General features: G+C 40.3%; 1 protein-coding gene across 1 annotated transcript in view; it reads right to left on the reverse strand.

Moving 5' to 3' along the window:
- LOC146368075 (neuropilin-1a-like) overlaps positions 1-16,425 on the reverse strand; it is a 97,219-nt gene that overhangs the window by 55,294 nt on the left and 25,500 nt on the right. Inside the window, exons 3-4 of the mRNA XM_084913277.1 lie at positions 12,644-12,825; positions 3,021-3,248 (exon numbers count right to left, since the gene is read on the reverse strand). Coding sequence (XP_084769403.1) covers positions 3,021-3,248; positions 12,644-12,825 — 410 coding nt within the window. The remainder of the gene's footprint in view (positions 1-3,020; positions 3,249-12,643; positions 12,826-16,425) is intronic.

Consider the following 16,425-nt stretch of genomic DNA (forward strand, 5'->3'; position numbering starts at 1 on the left):
ATATACATCTAAGGAAATGGTTATATCTGAAGCAAACGCCGAGGAAAAGTGAGGAAGAAAATTACATTTCAGCACTCTTGACATTAAGCTATCAGTTTGTAAAGTTTGAGAATCCAAGCCACCAAAATAAATAGAGCTTTGTACAACTTTATAATATTTATTTCAAAGTTTCTCTAAGTTTTTTATATGATCTGTGCTCTCCGACAAACTGAAGTAACCCAAAATAATACGTTTATAAAATAATGAATGCGTAGAACCATCACAGAAAATCTGAAGTTGCAAAAAAATTGCACTTTGGATGCGTGAGTATGTACAGATGTTAGTTCTCAAATTGTGTGTTTTGGTATTCAGCCACCAATCTTCTCAAGAATTTGTCAAGTAATACAAGAAATTAAAGAAACAATCTAACATAAATATGCACATGTAAAGCTCTGACAGCTGGCTCAGGAGGTACAGCTGGTGGTCTACTAATCATAAGGCTGGTAGACTGATCTCTGGGCCCACGTATTGAAGTTTCTATTCCCTGCACCACACATCACATGTCTCTGACAGAGAAAAAGTGCTGCATGAATGGGTGGATGTGGCTCGTATAAATCAAATTCTCCTGCAAGCACTAACTGCAGGCAGTGCATTAGAATCATAAAATGGATAAACTGCATCATAGTTTTTATAGGTTTTCAAAGAGGCACATCTTGTAGCCTTTCTAAAACAATCGGACAAACCCCAGGAACTAATGAAAGCCATGAAATGTGTTTAAAGCTTTGGCAAAACTAAGAAAGTAGGAATTTTTCATCATAAAGATGAAAAGCTTTGATCGAGATATTTACTTGGTAATGGTTGCATTGTTCTGGTGAGATAATATGTGAAAAATCTCTTGTAAAGAATCTTTTCTGAAGAATAAAATAGGAAAACAAAAAAACAAACAAAAGACCATTGAATGTTTTTCTAATTAAGTCCAGTCAGAAGAAAGAGCTTCTTTTTGAAGAATTGATTTATAGCCCTCAAAGACGAAAAAAACGTGGCTAATGAGAACCTTTGATGTGCGCATGAACGTTTGTTGGGATGTAGAGCTACATGCCGGTCTCAACCCTGCTGCAGAGACGCTTTGTTGTCGGCTCGGCTTTAACATCACCCACAGATAGTCTCTCACACACACATCCACATGCATTCATGCAAACAGACACCTGAACACACGAATATACGCACAGATCATTTGACAGGAAAAGCCCTGGCATGTTATGTATACTGGCACCGCTTAAAAGTGCATGTCACTGCCTGTATACCTGTGCCAGTCTTTGTGTCCCTCACGTCCTCATGCCAGTCTCCTCCTTGGCAATAATCAGGCAAAGCTTTGGGCACAGCAGCAAGTATTGTGGGCATCCTGGCAGCCGGAACAGGCCTGTCCAAGGTATGTAGCTCTCACGATTATATGCACGCTGCACGGCTAATTAGACAACAATAGAAGCTGAGAAATGCTGTCCAAAGCGAGGGGAGGAGCGCGAATAAAGGGTAGAGCAGGTTGTGCCTGAGCTGATTTTACAAATGTGAAAGGAACAATGTGTGGGAGTCTCTGCATCATTCACTCTCAGTGCAAAAGATGCAAATAAGCGTCACCTTCTGCATGTTCCTCATATTTCTGCATGTCTATGACACCTGGATACACCTCCCTTTGAGGTTTAATGACACTCATAGATAGATTTTTTTCAATCAGGGGTGCTATCTGCCACTCCAGATTGATTTAATAATTTTATTCATCAAACTATTCCTTTAATGCATAATCATCATCCTGACCGGACTTGGGATGTGCAAAGCAGGAGAACAAGCTCGGACACGTACTTCATATGAAGATAATTTGTAGTGTACTGAAGCATTGCAACATGTGTTTTGTTGCTGGGGAGCATGAGGTCACAGAGAGTGATTCACCAAACTGCAACAGCAAAACAACGAGTATGAGGGGTTTAATTTTAAACATATTTAAGCTCAGGCTTAACACTCAGCGACTTCTCAGTGACTTTGAAGATTTTTCGTGGGTGAGTGAAACTTGTTTTGTTTTGAAGTGATGAGACAATCTACTGCAGACAATTCTTGGATTTTGCTAGGTGAAAATTAGTGTTTCTACACAAACTGGAAATTAAATGTTAAGGCCAATGAGGTTTTCATCCTGTAGCCTAAAAAATATGTTTTTAAATGAGCCAATCAAGAAAAACACACACACACGTGCACTCTGCATATCCTGTAGGTATCCCTGTCTGCTGTTCTTGCTCCCCTTGCTCATCCCGCATCTCGCTTTTGCAATTATCCACCTATTTTTCACCTCTGTCACTCAATCCCGACTCATCTCACCAGCAGGGAAGGCATCCATACTTGTTTTCCACGGTCCTCCTCCCCTTCACATCCACATGTCTCTGCCTGTTTTCTGTCTGTTTTCTGTCAGCATCCACAGGGGGAAGCTGTCTCAAACCTTTTTCATCCTCCTCTCCTCTGCTTCACAACTCTCTATATTCTTCCTTCACTTCTCCGTCCCTTCTCCTCCCAATTTCCTCACCTCCTTCTACATCTGCGCCCCTTTTTTTGTAACTTTGCTTCACATCTGCAGAGAAAAAGCCCTGCTTTTTCTTTTTTTACTTTCATCTTTTCACATTTATCAGTAAATTTAAAAAAAAATCTTTTCCAGATTATTTTGCATGTTTTAATTCATAAACAAGACCATTTTCTGGCATTTAAGTTAAGTGTATGAATGCGTAAAAAGAGTGCTTGCTTGGAAATTCATAAAACATTAAAAATCCTTTATGCCCTTTAGAAATTATTTATCAGGTAATCATTTTTTATATATATGCATTTACAATTTCTGACTAGTTAAGAAAATGCTCTTTTATGATTACTATTTTGAAGCTGTAAGCATCATCCTCTCTCTTCTCTTCATCTCTGCACTAGTTCAGTTTTAAATTCCTTTTCAGTCATGTTTTAACCTCTAAGGTTTCAACTAACATTTGCCCGTTGCACCCCAGCCCTCCGCTCACCTGCAGGGAAGCCGTCCCAGATCTCCAGCCAGTCGTATCGGCAGAGGGCGCCCGGTGGCGGCGTGGTGTCAGGCTCCATGTCGAAGCTATCAAACTCCACCACGATCTCTGTCATCTTGGGGGCAAAGATCATAAAGGTACATTCCAGGTTGTTGGGATACTTCTCAGGGAAGCCCGGTGTCTTGATGACTCCACTGGGAGCCGTGAAGTTTCTGGAACATTCAGGACCTGCGAGGTGAGAAGATACAGATGAAGCTTTAAAATGTCAAGAGGTGACCAATTCTCAGCTAAACGACGGCGTAAACTCTGTGGAGTTAAGGGGCAGTAAGGCAGTCAGGGGTCATGATGTGTCCGCCCTTACGTTGGTTTTGTAGTTTATTTCTTACAATAAAATTCATGTTTTTGCAACGTAGAAAGAAAAAATGAAACATTTACAGAATGAGAAGCAAAATGTCAGAATGTTTTTCATCTGCTTCAAAATCACTCCACGCGAGCTTCAACAGAGGGCCTTTTGAGGTGGTTTTTTGGTCTGTTTGTGTTGGCACGGTTTACAAAATCCTCAGCAGTTTGGATTTCTGACCTTTTCAGTTGTTACTGTGGCAAAAAACGGATAGACATGTTGGAAATCAACTGAATATATTTGCTTTTGACCTTTTCCTGTGTCTGAAACTTTGGCAGTTCCAAACACTTTTGCAGCTTTAACATCTTAAAAAGGAAGTAATAAGTTCTAAGACCGGAAATGATTTTCAAAAATGAGGAGAATCTGAAAAAGCCCCCCACTCACACACACGCTGTTTCTTAATGAGAGAGAAAAAAACAAACCCCTTGGTTTGTTGACAAAATTCATGCAATTTCCATCCAATTTGCTGCGCTCCGTCGTGATTGGTCCCCTCCCTTGTCGGAGCCCACTGAGTCTGAGTTGTGACTGGGGTGGGGTTGTTTGACTGGAATTTATTTAAGATCCCAGACCATGTGAGACTGATCATGGCAAACAAACAGCAACGCACCCAGAGACACACTAACAGACAACACAATACTAATCTTGCAATCACAACTAATAACATAATGAAACTTGCACGGTCAGGACGCAGATGTTAAATTTACTTTATGGGTTTTTCGAGGAAGTCATAATGAGCCTATGATTCTATTTCTTAAACATATTTGCTTACCTTCTGTTTTATGTGTAAAGCTTTTAGTGCATGCATTAATTTTAAGTTTTGCAAACAGCATTTGTGGATATTTTCAAGCACAAATCACATACAGTACATAAATATATTGAGTACTGACATTTAGACAAAGAGGTTTTAAGAAAGAGCAACGCTTTACAATAAGTTCCTGGTAATAAGCTTTAATTAATAGTTAAAGTCCTTATATTTATTCTTAGTTAACTTAGCTGTCTTTGCAGTTACTGTATCTAAAGTGAGAACAAAACTGGCTAACACCGACCAAAATAGTCTAGAAGGATGAAAAATGCTACAAGCTAAAGGGAAAATAGAAACATTTGATTTGAGCAAAGCTTTGACTACAAATTAAATTCCTGGAAGATGTTTTTAGAAAGTATGATTCTTGTCTACTGGACAATGAAGCCTCAGAGTCTGACCCACAACAGTTGCATGAAAACATCACATGCTCTGTTAGATCTTCACATTATCTAGACAAACCTTTTTTTAACACAGACGACCCAGTTCAAAGTAATAACACGTGACACAAGGCTCATCCAAACAGACCAGCGGGCCAGCTTGGCAGCTGTTATGTCAGTGCCATCTTTTGTACACAAGCTGTTTTCTCCACAGTCACATCCGCAATGTTTACACTGCTCATGTAAAATCTCTGCGTCGGCTTGCATCGGTCAACGCGGCGGGGAGGTTCACACCTTGCTTGTTGCAAAGTGACATGAGCGAGGTTACGAGACAGTGACTGATCTCCGAGCGAGACAGGAGGACACGAGGCGTGGACGCGGGTCAAGCGTTGCTCGGAGGCAGGAACAAAGTGTGTGTGTGTGTTAGCGTGAGTGTGTTGCGGCGCGGGGGGCTTCTCGTGTTGCCAGTCCAGATGTGACCTGCATGTTATCTGAGCATGCCTGCAAACGCGAATCCACACACTGATAGAAACACAAGGAGAGGCACGCACACACTGAAGTGGTCCCCTCGCTGTTGACACAGGTGGTGTCATTAAAAGGCCGACATGATAAATGATGAGGAAAGATGGGCGGCGAGGGATGAGGGAGGCTTCACTCCTGCTCAGCTGGCACACTTTGGATTGTGTGTGTGCGCGCATGAGTTATGTGTGTGTCTGTGTGAAATGTGCAGATGGGTTTCTCAAATCTAGGTTGAGAAATCTGTGCTGCGGTATGTCGATCAAGGACAGAAATTAATCTGATTTAATGAAGATAAAAATGAATAATGCAACTTGTTTGTTCATCAATCAATGTGGGTTATTTTTAATTGCCATGGTATGCAATGCCTGTGATTATTTTTCTGGTGTTTTTGTGTTGCTTTTCTTTTACTTTTCCCTGCCGCCCCATCTTTTCTTCTCACCGCTTCCCTATGTTCACCTATGTTAGTGTGTTTTGTTCTGTTACTGCATGCGTTTGTTGTATTTCCTGCCTTTAAGATGGTTTTCCACAACCTGACTTATTTCACTTCTGTTTTATTAGTCAGTGAGTTCTCAGAGTATTTAGTCCTGTGTTTCCCCATTACCACCAGCCTTTTTGTTTACAAGCCTCTTTTCACCTCTCCTCCTCTGCCTCTGTGCACTGTTGTGCTCTTTGAGTTTAAGATTTCCTCATGTTAAAAAATCAAATTTACAACCAAACAAATTCCAAATCTGTACCCGTTTGAATAAATATGACTTAACCATAGACTGTATATAAAAGATGGGCAAAGTCCCTATGACTATGACATCATCAATTTGCTTTTTTTTTTTTTTTTTTTTTTTTTTTTTTACATGAGAGGGTGAAGTTATCAGCTGAGGTTAGCGAGCTTGATTAGCAAGCGCCATTGTTAAACCGTATGGGTGCATTAGTAAAGGACTAATTAAACAGTAGAGCACAAACCTTTTGGATGGGCTGCATTACACAGTGAATCAAATTATGTGTCAGATCATTTCAGTGGGTGCGAGGCCCTGTAGATGGCGCTGTCAGTTAAAATGGGCATGCCTCTAATTTTTCACCCACCGTGCTTTTATTGTGGAGGCAGAAATAGGCTAGGGAGACCAAAAAAAACCCCCATATATATATATGTATATATATATATATATATATATATATATATATATATATATATATATGGTTGTCTACTTGCACAGACATGGAAGCAGCCTCAAGTGGCCACTTGAGGAACTACAGTTTTTGGTACTTCAGGTTTTTTTTTTTGTATTTTTCAGTTCTGGATGTTGTCTTGACTATTATGTCTTGAAAATGAGAAAACCCCATCTTAAACAAACAATCAAATAGACAAAAAAAGACAAAAACCCCTTGCACCCTTCAGTATGTGTATATTTCCATATTTAACAATGTTTTGGTGAAAAGCATATGTGTTACTGTGCTACGTTACTGACACGAGTGCATTCTTTCCTTTAAAAACATGGTGCTCTCATTTCCCATTTATCCATCCTCTGTCCATCCATCTTCTTCTTACTTTCATCTTCTTTTCAATCAATGACCCTTCAATCAGCTGCGGCTTGAGGTCACATCAGAAAGAGAGAGAGGAAAGAAATCGCCCCCCCTCTTGTCTACCAAACCACAAAGACAAACATGTGTTTCTGGTTTGAAAAAGCTGTAGTGAAACAGGAGAGTTGGGACAAATATAGTTCCAGGACACTGAAGAGGCCTCACTTGGCTATCATTTCTAAATGAAATGCACTGTGCGGTCTGCAGAGGGTGGAGTTATGGTTATGGTTACAAAAGACGGATGCGACCGAGCTTTCAGCCCAGCACTCATTAGTGCCATCTTTAAAGCCAAACAGAACATGTCATCTGAATGAGGGTTGGTGCTTTTTGTGGCAGTGTTTAGTGATTTTCTTGTACTAATGACAGGGGGGAAAGAGGGCTGGAGATGAGGGACGAAGCCACAGACTGATACACAGAATTAGGCAAAGGTAAGTGGAGACATATGTCAAATCTAGCAAAAAGGCTCTCATATAAAGGGAAAATACTAAAACCCAGTGTTTTATTTTCATTTAATTTGCTTGGCTTAAAAAAAAGTCACATTTAATAATGTTGAGTAGCTCCGGTGGTCATGGGTGCAAGAAAATAACGCTGATGTCGGTTAAAAAAGGGAACTTCAGTTTCCTGTGTGAAATTCCCACATTGCAGATTGCACACGAATGGTTTTTATGATGATATAGCAACACTGCATCACTGCTGCCTTTTATCCAGATAAAATCAGTCATTCGGAGAACACCCACAAGGACTTTTTTGCAAGAAAAGAAAAACATGCCATTCATGGTGTTCAGACAAACAGCTAATGCTCCCCTGTTTTTACAGACTTCATATGCTTTTCTTAATTCAAATGCAAATACTGCTTAAATATAAAAGAGAAACTGAGATTAACATGATAGAATTGAAGTTTTTGAAGGTATGGTTAAGGCTTTGGACTATAAATGGAACCAAACAGCTTGTTAGCTTGTTAGTTAATCTTGTTAGTCTTCACTCTTGTAGAAAAAAGCCTGAAAAAAGCTCATGGGTGCGAGTAGCACAGCTGATTTAAAATAGTCAATAATTCTGCACCATTTCCAACCTTCCTGCAACTAAAACACATAATGAAAATCCCCTAAAACATGTGATTCCAACAAGGACGGCAAACAACAACTTCAGCGTCAAACTGAAGCAACTTTCAGGATCACCACCGGTGCTGAGGGATGGCTTGAGAGAGAACCTGCAGTCTGAAGGTGGCACATAAGGTCATGAGTGTCGCTTTTTCAATCAGTCATGAGGTTGTGCACCATGAATTCTTCCCCCAGGATGAGGCTGCAACATCCCGAGGCATCTGAGGAAGAACATGTGGAGCAAACGACCTGAACTTTGTGTGTCAGCTGCTCAGAGTGCATTAAAAATATTTTTTTGACCACAGCAGCTTGTTCTCAAATTTTCTCTCATTCAAACCCCATCCTCTTTCTCAAAATGAACCTTGGGTTGAAAGGTTTTAACACAGAACACTTAATACTGGCTACTGGTCAACGTTTATAACAGGGAGTAATTCAAATGCAACAGGAGCAGTGCTTTCCAAAGAGACCTCGTCATCTCCGTCACTTTTCCTTTTTAATCCTCACATATTTTATTGTGTGAGGATGAAGAAGTGCACATAACAGCAGCGAGAAAAAAACATCTTACATTACATATAATATCCAAAACCTTTGCCTAATCTAGTCCCTCTGATACTTTAGGGTGCACAGATCTGAAAAGATCTGCGCTCAAAGGACAAAAACAGAGAGAGATAATCGTGCATTGAAAACAAAGAAGAGCAGTGCTCGGAGCAGTGGCTCCATTTAGCAGTGAGTCACAATATGCTGCTCTGACTGTAATGGATTTTAAATGTGGTGAGGAGCCAGGCAGCGACATGGCAGGGGGATTACCTGAGTGAGTACAAGTGCTGTTTTTAACTTGTTAGGAGGTAGAGGACCCATATTGAGGCCAGCACACCCACACACACACAAACACATGCTCCCACCCACACGCGTATTGTGCCCTAGTTTCACAGGCCCTCTTCTATGCCAGAGCATCCATCTCATCTGCAGGTCACCCCTGTTGCCTCCAAGGACAAACAGCCCATTAGCTAAATGAGCCTGGGGTCCCACACACCTGTCTGTTTCATACGCACAAAGGAAACCAAATGAATGCACCGCGTTACCAACAAAGACTGATTTTCACACACGCAGAAGCAAAAAAAGTAATATAAGATGTTAACACGTGCATGTGCAGGCTGTGCAATAACATAACATTGAAACAGCTTGTTCTGAAGCATTCGTCTTGGTGCTGAACAGTAGCTTGCAGACGAGACACGGCAGCTGGACGTGTTCAACAACAACAACAGTTTCTCTGACAGTTAAAAGGTGGGACAACAGCAGCATGGCAACACTCACAGATCTGACAACTACGCTTCATACATCACACAGTTAAACCCTCATTTTTTTAATCGACAAGTAACAGTAATATGAGAAAAATCGGAGCAATTTTATTTTGAAAAACGGTCTTTCAGATACTCACCGCAAGGTGCGTTTAGTAGCTGCTGAGAAGATTCTGATCACGTTCTTTAACGATGGCGAGCAGTTTTCTGGTAGTGATTTATGATTTGTCTAAATTAAACTCTTGGCACAGTTCCATGAAAACCTAGCGATGAAGAGCGGTGATGATTAAGATCAATCACCCGCAGAAGAAATACTAAATAGACCTTGTGGTGAAACGTCTCTGCAGCTGTTTCCAGTGCAAAGTGCAAGACTTTTCAAACCATTTTTAAAGGGTCTGTTTAATTAAATGGCATATATATTTGGGGTTATTAGTTACAAAGTTTAGCTAAACCCAGCGTTCATTCTAATGTTCAGTAGGGAACAAAAAAAGAAGCCTATGAGACGGTTTCGACTTCTCACTTGATTTATGGCCTCATAATAAGACCTAATTATGACCTAATGAGTTTATAGCCTCTCTCATTAGTTTTAAGTCTTATTTAATATTCTTCCTCCCTTGCTCCTGGTTCTGCCAGAGGTTTTCCTTCCCACTGTCGCCAACTGTATTATTATGCAGCTGTATTATTGCAGGGTCTTTACCATGCAATATAACGTGCCTTGAGGTGACTGTTGTTGTGATATATAATAACAGCCTATATAAATAGGCTGTTATTACATTTAATTGAATGAATACAAGAAAATTGCCTTTTAGTGTAAAATAAATGAGCAAGAAGCTGGTTTCAGTCACGATGCCTGGTTTCACAAAAAAAAGAGGGCAACGGCCAAAAGGCAGAAATAGGTGACATCGCACGGCTACTGTGTTAAAAACTAGCCTGTTTTTAACCAAAACATTACCACCATCCATCTCAGATAAAATTATAAGAAGTTGTATCTGTTCTTCAAGCAGTCGGCTCATAAGAGCCTGCGAATCCCAATCTTCACTTTATTTAAGATCAAAGCACAATTTTTTTGTGGATCTTTGAAAAGATCCTTAAAGAAAAATGCTCAGGACCAGTGTTCCTTCCATGCTAATACTTTGCTGACCCACTTTTAAAGATTTATTACACCGACTCTCTAATGACATCCTGTCATTCATCAGTCACGGCTACACTTTGTACCCTGAAATTAAAGTTGATACGAGCATATTTTTTAAGTTTCAGAGTCAGGAGTCGGGGCGCACTTTGTAGTTTAGAGAAGAGACAAGTGAAGAGCCTGGAGGAGCTTCAGTTGGAGCTGGGCCTCTAACCTCCCCTCATAGTACTGCCGTGCACCTCGTTAAAGAACAAAAGAGCACTTGCCTATCCATTTTTCACAGTACAATGGAGCACTTGCTAACTTAAATCCACCTGGGGATTGTTATTTCTGGATGCCGTTATTTTCTGAATGGTTATTGCTCTCTTGGGTACAAACAAAAAACGAAGGGGAATCTCACACATGTTCCCTTTTTATCTGATTTATCTCCAGTCCCCACTGGTGAAAATTGAAGTGGTCACAGGAGACTTGTCATTTTGGCGGCTACTCAAATGGACCCTGGAGGAAAGACCAGATACAAATGTAGGACATGGAGCAAGGTTCCTTCCTTGAGAGGGAGTGTTTATGTAGGTCTATCCTGCTAGCATCCTGCCCATCTGGGACTTGGTGTTCCTCCAATGAATTCTGGGTCTTTGAGTTTGTTTGGCCTGCAGCTATAGAGGTCACTGTACCAGAGGTTCAGCTACAGCTGTCAGGCAGACAAACACAAAAATATTGTTAAACCCTAATTTTAGAGAAAGCCTCTTGCGGGGAGTGAATTCCAGGTTTTATTGACTGTTGACGTTGCAGCAGGTTAGTGAAGTTGCACGCCTTTTAATGCTTATTGGTGTTAATAATAGATGCACTTCCATACTTTTGATTATTTTCAGGTCATTTCTTATCTCTGTTACTGTCATGATTACATTAACATATAAATTGTTATTTACTCACTGCAAAAATAATACACATGAAGCATCTACACAATCATCACAGTAAGAATAGACTTTCCTGATTTTATAATTTATCAACTTTACAAAGCAAGTGTCACAAACATGTTGACACCACTATTAAAAAAAAGTGTTTTTTCCAGAGTTTTTGGTAAATCACTTCATTTAAAGGTCACTCCACTCACTGTGCTTTCCTGTCCAGTTTTAAGTTTAGGTCAAGGTTGGGGTCATAATGGCTTACTTTTATTTTCTCTTCCAAGTATGTTTCTTTAACCGGGAAGCTTTTTTGTGTTACTTGTGGTTGCTATGGTTTCTTGACCAACTTCTTCCCGTTTTACTTCCTTTCAGTAATCCATAGATTATATAAAAATAACCTCTGGGTCTGAAAAGTGGAGCCAGTGTAAAACTTACTCGAATCTGCATTCCTACTAAAGGCCACCAGGGGGTAACTAATGGCTACTAATGTGGATACACAAAAAACCTGAGTGCATTACTTAATTTACAATGTTAAAAAATATTCTCCTAATGGGTTTAAGGGTCTGAGTTGCTAGTTTTACATCCTATTAAATACAATCTGATGTTCATTTGCTAAATTATAGTTAAATTTAGAGTAGTGCCATCAGTGTTTATCTTGTTAAAATGACGTTAACACCATAACCGAATCAATGCGGTAAATCTCCGTTTGCAAGTTAGCGCAGATTGCCCCGTGCCTGGGGCTGGATGGCGCTAATGCGTTAACAAGCTAACCCCGCTAATACATTAACACCGTGCAGCCCCACCTACGGGGCGATCCGTGCTAACTCGCTAATGGAGATTTGCCGCGTTAATGCCGTTATGGCGTTAACGTCATTTTAACGAGATTAACGCTGACCGCACTAATTTAGAGTAAAACAGAGGAGACGCAGGGTATGCCACAGGGCATGGCTACATTGTTACTGAAAAGTCACTGTGTCCCTCACTTGCTACATTCATCTACCAAAAGCATAAATTCGTAGTCAAGATGATTTTAGCAAACACACAGGTCACATGATTGTGGTCTTTTTTATATACAATCTCAGATAATATGATTGCTTCAATGGAGCTTAAAATTCGACTACGTTTGCAAAATTACTGCGATAAGTGGCTACCATAACTACCATAAAATATAGGCTGTATTTGCCTTTCAGTCACAGAGGGCAGGTATAGCGATTTTGTTCAATTTGTCATCTGCTCCTGCATTTTTCCGCCCTAATAATATGTTAAATGGCTAAAATGGTGTTCAATTCAGACTTTTTCCCATTATGTATGACAAGGTGATATATAAAACTGATCCAAGAGCAACAGAACAATCACCTGGATATCTAAAACTACATTTGAATTTAAAGGAGCCATTTTTCACCAGGCGTATTCAGCACATTCATTTATGGATTTATGTAAAACAGCAGAGCCATTCAGCTCATGCTTTTACTGCTGCTGAGCAGATAAAGCAAGGACATCAAAGCAGTTCTGTTTGAAACTACACACCTGTCTTGAAGACCTCATAGCGAACAGAGAATCCCGCCCCGTGGGTCTCGTAGTCGGAGACAAACTTGATGAGGAGCTGGCCGCCGGTGGAGATGATCGGAGATGGCGCGATTTTCCCGCAAAACTTTCCCAACATGGGCGAAGACTCATCGCCGCCATTGTAAACTTCCACATAGTCGTACCTGTGGGGGAATCAGAGGAGATGCACGTTCAGATTTATGATCCTGCAAAACAACATCAGCAGCTGTGCGCGACTTTGACTTTGAATTGTTGAGACCGAGGATGATTTTTATGTTCCTGTTGATTTGCTTATTAGTGATTTGAGTCTTTTTACTGATTATAGGTGGGACTGCCAGCTTACTGCAAATGTTTAATGAGGAGGGGAAGTGAATTTGTCTTCGCTTCCCCTCCTTGCTGTTTGGCACACAATAGTAACTCTAAAAGGAACTGTAAAAAGGAACAGAAATAAAAACTCCCACAATGCAAGAACAGGTCCTGCCTTGTGTTGCTGAGACAGATTTATCTATTCTGAATGCATTTTCATAAATACTTTGATTCCGACTGCTCGAGGAGCTGAGGGGACACGCCCATACTGTGAAACCACAACAAAGGAAGAGCATATTTGTCGTTCTCAAACATGTTTTGTTGAGCTTCTGGATTTCGACTGAATCGAGGCGTTTCCCCAAATACCACCTCAGCTGGCTGGCTATGTTTGAAATGTTTGGGGTTTTTGTCCTTATAACTAATACTGTTGTAGGATTAAACGGTCTCAGCTGGATAATGTGCTCTGATGCAGCATTGTAATTAATGAGGAATGTAACTGTTTGCCTAGATTTAGAGCCGGTATCTGGATGGGCTGTGCAACAATAGGTAGCTCACAAGGCAGTATGATTTTAAACAACTCAACCTCAAAAACGGCGTATGGATCAGACTTGTGTGACTCTAGAACGTCTGCACATTCATATAAAAATGATCTTTACTTAAATCTAACCCTACATTGCAATCCATATAGTCACTGGACTTCATCTAGAGTAAAAAAACGAAAGACTGCGCATGTTGTTTCTTTTCACGATGATAAGAAAACATCAGCTCTGTCTCAAGTATGTGTGGGTAAATGAAAAGAGAATCAGATGCAGGAAACTGTAGCGTGAACAGAATCTATGAGATCGGACATGAGGCTTCTCCGTCTGGGAGTCAGAGGGACACCACAGAGAGAAAGAGAGAGGCAGAGATAACAGGAATATGAACACATGGCAGGATGAAGCACCGGGAGGCTGCAGGGATCCCACCGAGCGCACCGAGAGACTTCATCAGTCTCTGCCCTCAGCGTGGACCTCCCACCACCGCTGCAGACTCATCCTTTACCAGCCGATACCCTTCTGTCCACCCATCGTCCGCTTTACAACATCTCTGTGTGTGAGTGTGTAATCAGTAATACGTGTGTTTTTGTTTATCCAAGGCCATGTTGTGAAATACTCTGCACATCTTAACTACACTTCTAAGGGTCGAAATGAGTAAAAAGTGGATGTCTGGCTATATGAATACACTTGTAAGTGTGTGTATGTGATGATAATCATCTCTTTGTGCTATGCAGGAGCTAAAATAAATAACTGGGCCTGAAGAAGCTGCACAGGTTGTCTGCTCAGATGCAAGCTGGTTGAACAGATTCAAGACCACATACACCAAATGTGACGAGCCCATCGTCAAAACAGGGTTTGAAAATGAAACATTTTCTATTCATATCAACTTGATTGCTTTCAGATCAGATTAGAGTAAGCTATAGTGCACAAAAATACTGGATTTAGTCGTTGTTGAATAAAACATTTTGTCCTTGCGTGCTAGAAAACAGTTACGCCTTGATTATTAATTCACTGCCTAAGAAAGCAGATAATCCAAAAAGTGAGTGCTGTAGGGTCAAGGTCCAGCTCCAGTGTTTGCTGAAATGCCTCAGGCTGAGACAGAGGAGATTTTATGGTATTATTTAATTTTTTTTCTTTTTTATTACTTGTAAAATTGTTGTTTAATCTACACATTTTGTCAGCACTTTATTATAGTTCTAATATCATCATTATACATTCATCTCTGTGCACCTGGAAGCTGTGTAATGTTGTGTGCACTGGATTTCTTGTTTGCAAAGGTTTGATGGGCCTCTTTACATCAGAAAAAAAGAAACATTATGAAGCTCTTCGGCAAAGATTTCCAATATAGCATTAAGAATATCAGGACACCGGATACTCTCTGTACCTGGCATTCACACCCAGTTTGGAATTAACTATTCATTTCACAGGTTTTTAAAATGATAATATGTATGGATATTACCAATCATATTCCTGATTTATCACTTCCTGAAGCTGTATATCGCATCTATATTATCTATAAGTCAGTTTGTTTCTCTCTCTAGGAATAGATCCTGAACTCAAGGAAACAACCTGTTTAAAGAAGGGATTTAATAATAATTTAAGAGCGCGTGGATGCTGCACACAGAGGTCGGCCTCATCCTAAACGCCACAAACACAATCTAATTGTGTGGGAAACACTGTTAAATTTCCTGTCTGGCTGTTGTGGCGGGAAAACCCACTGGAAATCAGCTATACTGCTCAGATTGCCTCCAGCATCGGCACTCAGAACATGTAGGATGTGAAAGAAAAAAAAATCATTACTCACTATTCACTTGTTGGCCTTTTTATATTCTGCTCTTCATGTCCTTGTTTTGACATGTATCTCTTATTATTTCTACAGTGTCTGAAAGTGTTAGTAGCTGTTTTGATTAGTGCTTTACAAATATTTCGCACAGCAGTAATATATGATGTACAAAGCCTCATCCTTTCGAGGCAGCGATGGAGGCAATTTGGGATAATAAGAATCGGAGCTGATACGTGTAAAATAAAAGAGCGGCAGAAGTGGGACGTGATTGGCTGTGCCGTCCTTGAGTAAGACAGAAAATCCATAAGAGCTCTAGGGTTTCTGTTTTGAAGCAAAGTTTGACCTCTGACCTATCAGACAAGTTTTCGTGAGGAAGCTGGAAAGAATATGAAAATATTCCTTTAGCAGCTTGTTGGTCAGAAGCTTGTAGATAACAGTCACATTAATGAGAGTTCTTCCCCACAGTGATGCATATTTAAAACAAAAACAAGCTTCCCCAGATAACCATGACCGGTTTAATGCATTTGAACCAGAAACGATAAACACACCTATGGCTTTCGCACAGAAACTCAATCGGTGGGTTTTGACTGGAGCTCGTCTAGACGGTTAGCTTGACTCAGACTGCTGACTGATGATTTTCCTGATGGCTAACAGCATTAGCGTGCAGGCAGAGAGCTTGTTAGGTAGTAGTTTTCAAAGAGCCTCCCCGTGAGTCTGACAGCAGGGCTTTGTTTTCTCTCCTGTATCTGATGCAGACAACTTGATTTAAAGTTGTTTTGGTCTCTTTGTCTTTACGGTGAGGGAAAAACAAAGCTGTGTATCAGTGTGCACAGATGTGAGGATGTTTCTAGATCTAATCTTGCAAATCATAGCGGTGATTATAGGTAAGGTCTTGAACAGGTGAGCAAAAGTAATTTAGTAAATTATGAAAAAATACCATTTGGATATTTTATTTTCTAACAGTGTAAACTGGATTTATTGAACAGCTTTTCTTGCCTTTATTAGATGGTTAAAAGTGGAAATACAGAGACACAGCATAACAAGGTAAAATAAAGGCTCATTTTAGACCAGGCTCTCCCAGGACACGTTTAAATCCGCAAACATTTAAGGACATTGGCTTTGTACTTTCATCCACCTAA

The sequence above is a fragment of the Perissodus microlepis genome, chromosome 18, assembly GCF_051167445.1.
Source record: "Perissodus microlepis isolate ML-2025 ecotype Zambia chromosome 18, ASM5116744v1, whole genome shotgun sequence".
In the NCBI taxonomy this organism is placed as follows: Eukaryota; Metazoa; Chordata; class Actinopteri; order Cichliformes; family Cichlidae; genus Perissodus; species Perissodus microlepis.